The 4,169-nt window shown below is 37.6% G+C and overlaps 1 protein-coding gene across 2 annotated transcripts in view; it reads right to left on the bottom strand.

Annotated features, from left to right (window-relative positions):
* Nucleotides 1–3,930, bottom strand: part of LOC103474115 (stromal interaction molecule 1-like) — a 45,685-nt gene extending 41,755 nt beyond the window's left edge. The window contains exons 1-2 of one of the 2 annotated variants that reach the window (XM_008424859.2): nucleotides 3,750–3,930; nucleotides 2,115–2,247 (exon numbers count right to left, since the gene is read on the bottom strand). In XM_008424859.2, the coding sequence (XP_008423081.1) occupies nucleotides 2,115–2,235 (121 nt within the window). In that variant the 5' untranslated portion in view covers nucleotides 2,236–2,247; nucleotides 3,750–3,930. The remainder of the gene's footprint in view (nucleotides 1–2,114; nucleotides 2,248–3,749) is intronic. The other variant, XM_008424860.2, reaches the window with a different exon arrangement.
* Nucleotides 3,931–4,169: the final 239 nt, after the last annotated feature.

The raw sequence follows: 4,169 nt of genomic DNA, 5'->3' as shown, positions 1-4,169 counted from the left end.
ATGCAGGTGATCGGTATCGGCAACAAGAGCCAATGATCACCGATCATGCACTTTTTCACGAAAATCGGCCGATTATGATCGGTGACCAATCGATCGGCACACCTCTATTGGTCAAGGGGGAAAATGCTTTTTCATTTAGAACCAGGTTAGTCTGTTACTTATAAAGGTTTCCCTTTGTGAACAGGTGACTCTTGAAAAAAAGTAAGTGAATAAACTGTAAATATAATAAACCACTGTACATTAAAATTAGTTTGATGATCAACACATTTAAGTGGGATGAGAATTCTGAAAACCTTAAAAATCTGTAAGCGAGCAAAAACGTTTTCATAACACTATATATAGTTTACATAATGATACAGGTTTGTCATGTCTAATGACTGCTTTCAGGTTTGATTCTTCAGTGGATGTTTATTTGTACTTTTAAGAAGAATGTTGGCGGCATTTCCCAAACAACCGTTAACTAGGATGGGAAGGTTAGGGCCAATGAGGAGAGCGGTCTTGTCAGTGAGAAATGATGGTTTAGATACACACACAGCACAGATTCAGCTTCAGCCATGACCACACGCTTCTGCAAAAAACATTTTAGATTTCTTAATTGCAATACTGCAGTTTTATGATATTACATAATTCTTCTTTTGTACAATTTGGGGTCGTCTATGCTATTGTTTGGGTTTGAACACAAAATCTTCCCTGATAATAGTCACTTTTAAAATCTTTTGAAAGAACCTTGCAACATTATGTCGTCACCTTGCTCAAAATAAAACAAACTTCCCCTTATGTTTAAATTTGCCTGAGACAAGAGTTCCAAAAAGTCCCTAATCCTGGTTGTTTGTAAGTTTTTGTTTCTCATAATTCTGCATAAAAAGCTTCTGATTTGAATAAACACTGGTCAAATTATGTAAAACAAAGTTTTATGTCTTTGGAATCAACATGTTTTGACAAAATCTGAACAGAGAGCAAACAGTCTAAAATGTGACTATTCCACTAAGAACACGCTGGGAAACAGGACCAACTACATGTTCTTATCGTTAAATTGTGCCTTAAGTGAAACCGCTAAACCAGAACAAAGAAGTGAACTTCTGTGTAGTGAAAAGTGAATTTTTGAGCCACCGCATGCAAGCTTTTCAGCCTCAGTAAACCTGCAAAGCCACATACCGCAGAGGAAAAGACATTCTCTCTCTCTCCGTGTTTAACAGAGACTGAAAGCACAAATATAAAAAAAGGCCACCACCTGCAAAAGTCTCACACACGTAACCAGGTCTTTCTTCTCATTTGGCTTGCAAACATCCAGAGACACTAGATAAGGTATTTACATACCAGTTGGCCAGCTTTTTTTTGTAAGAGCTCAAGTTGCGTAAACTATTCAGTGTGCCTGCATGGCGAACAGCACACTGTTTGCCACCTAATAATGGCGACAGCTACCGTCGACAACAGGCACTCAAGATACATTTAGGATGCTTTAACCTTTTCAAATCAAGAACAAATTTTCTCACAATAAGCCTGGTGAGACAATCAGTAACATGTCTTTAGATATGCTTCAGCTGGTGTGCAAGTGATGTGAATGAAAAGTCAGAGCATTTCTCACTCTAACCGTCTGCTCAGCAACAGTGAAAAAGACCACAACAAAAGGAGTTAGCCATGTGTGCAAACAAGTAGTACAAAATCCTAATGGGTACCAGAGGCACAAGTCAGCACATTAAAAACCCAAATCAACACAAAGATCATATTTTACAGCTGACAGATCAAGAGTTTCTGTTGTTTAAACAAAGTTTCTTCATGGACTCAGGCACATTCAGAGATAAAAGATAAACCTGGGTTACAGAGTAAAAAACTGTGCTACACTATCAGTTTGCATGGCTTTGATGCCGTTTTATCTTGTCTACATGAGCTTAATTCTGTTGGGTTTGACTTGGTGCCTTGCTCTACACTGGAGGACAGGGCTTAATGGCAAATGCCAGCTGTACTATTCTCAGCATAGCCACATTTAGTGCCTGCACAATCACAAAGATGTAGCACAAACTGTAATGCTCTAGCACTCTATAGTGTGCGAGTGTCAGCCTAGTGTATTGTTCCCAATGCTACAAAAGATTAAAACGTGATGAATACACACTCACCTGACAGGCCATTTTCACCATTTTGAGTCTCTGGTGAAAATAAACTTTGCTTTTCAGAAGCACTCTCTCCAATTAGGCACAAACAAAATATCCAAAAGGTCACAGATTTGTGAAGCTCCATGTTTGCAGAGAGCTGTCGGAAAAAGGAGAGTCTTGTGTAAATCGTGACAATAGTAGAGTTAAAAATACGTTTCAGCATATACTAAGCAACTCAAACATGTTATCAGGGTTTATTTTTCCTCTTCACACCTTAGCAGTTTTGGTCTTGTTGTACTTGACTTTTTTTTTTTTTTTTTGGTACAAAATGATGTAATTTACCACAAGACATTTTGAAATGACAAGGTATTTTGTGCCTATTTTGACAACCAGAATGTAAAGCATGTTTTATAACCAGCTGCATGGAAATGTGGCAATATGTCTCCAATATATTTTTATACACAGCAGAAGTTCTACTCAAATTCTTTCGGTGGGATAAGATGTTCTAATTTGTCAAATGGCCAAAGTGGTGAATATAATAAAATAAAGAGAATAAGGTGTAATACAAAGTTTCTATTTACTGGATGCAAATTAATTTAATGGCATGTAAGATCTCCACAAAATGGGAGCAAAAAAAGGTTAATTGATCAGACATAAAAATACAAGCTATTAGGGGTTTCAAGTAACTCTCACAATTGTTAGATTAAAAAGAGAGAAAAAACAGGTAATCATACGGCATTGCTCACTAAAAGAAGTAGATACAAGGGGCTGTATAAAGAAAATAAACCAAACAGAAATAAATATATATGCATTTGACATTTAAAAATATGTATTCCAAAACAGAACAGTTGTAATTAGTTCCAGTTTGAAGACAACTTTTGAGAGAGTTGGACTAAATGAAGCTTTAATATAATGGTTCCAAATTTCAATGAAATATCGATTTGTATGTTATAATGAAGTCAACAACTAAACCAACAGGAAGGAATTCTCTAGAAGTAAGTGTGGTCTCTATATAATAAGGTAATCAAACTGTTATGCAACACTGAGATCTATACTAAAACGTATCTGACCAAAGTTTGTACTCAATGTAACTGATGCCAGTTTATCTAAAACCAGCACAAAAATGAATCTCTAAAGGTAAAATGAATTTTTACGAGTTTTGTGGTGCACCTACACATTTCTTCAGAGTCACTGAAGTGCAGTTAGCTTGGCTTTCAATCAGGAAGTTACTTAACACTTTATCTGCAGTGGACTTTTCCTGCCGTGAAGCGCTGTCTTTCAAAATATGTTACTTCAAGAGGGAAATAAGGCTGAAAAGTGACAGCAGCCTGCACCTTCTGCTTCTTTTGGCTGGGTGTCTGTCAAGGCAACGGCAGGCTAGCTAGCTCAACAACTCAGGCTACGAGGAAAATACAAAATATCTTCATACGAAAAGAACACCTTTGTTAGACTTAAGCCCTAAACAATTATCCTCTAGTCTTTTCTTTATAAGTTTATCACGGCGTCGACATGCTGCATTTTGTTAAGATGTATATTAGCCACAGATGACGTGTAGCTAACCACGAACGTTAGCAAGAGGAGCAACTGTAGTTTCAGCTAGGTTAACATATACTGCTAAAACAAGACCATGTTTATAACAAAAATATGAATAAAAGTTACCTGTCATGTATTACAGTCAACAGATAGTGTTATTTCAGCTCAATCGCAACATTGCAGCTGATGTCTGGCCCCGCTGAGAAGAAAAGCAACGTTACTCCACCTCCTGGTTGAGCTCTCACTCTTTAGCCTACAGACTGAACCAAAAAAGCCGCAGCAAGCTCATCTTGCTCTGGGGAGAGGAAAAGGTGTAACGACCTACGTTGCCCCTTAGCGGTTGGAGTGTGTACTCGACGTCGCTCCATGGATGTGCAGAGAAAAGGAGCCATCTAGTGGACACGATGAAGCGTTGCACACCATTCAAGCAAAATAACAATTTTTCAGCCACCATGAAGAATGAGATTTTACTGATGAATATTTAGGTTTAATCGGCAATAGTCCAATTTTCACTTATTTCGCTGAGATAAAGCTTTTTTGGCTTCT

The sequence above is a fragment of the Poecilia reticulata genome, linkage group LG13 (genome assembly GCF_000633615.1).
Source record: "Poecilia reticulata strain Guanapo linkage group LG13, Guppy_female_1.0+MT, whole genome shotgun sequence".
In the NCBI taxonomy this organism is placed as follows: Eukaryota; Metazoa; Chordata; class Actinopteri; order Cyprinodontiformes; family Poeciliidae; genus Poecilia; species Poecilia reticulata.
This window is presented reverse-complemented; position numbering and strand designations above follow the sequence as displayed.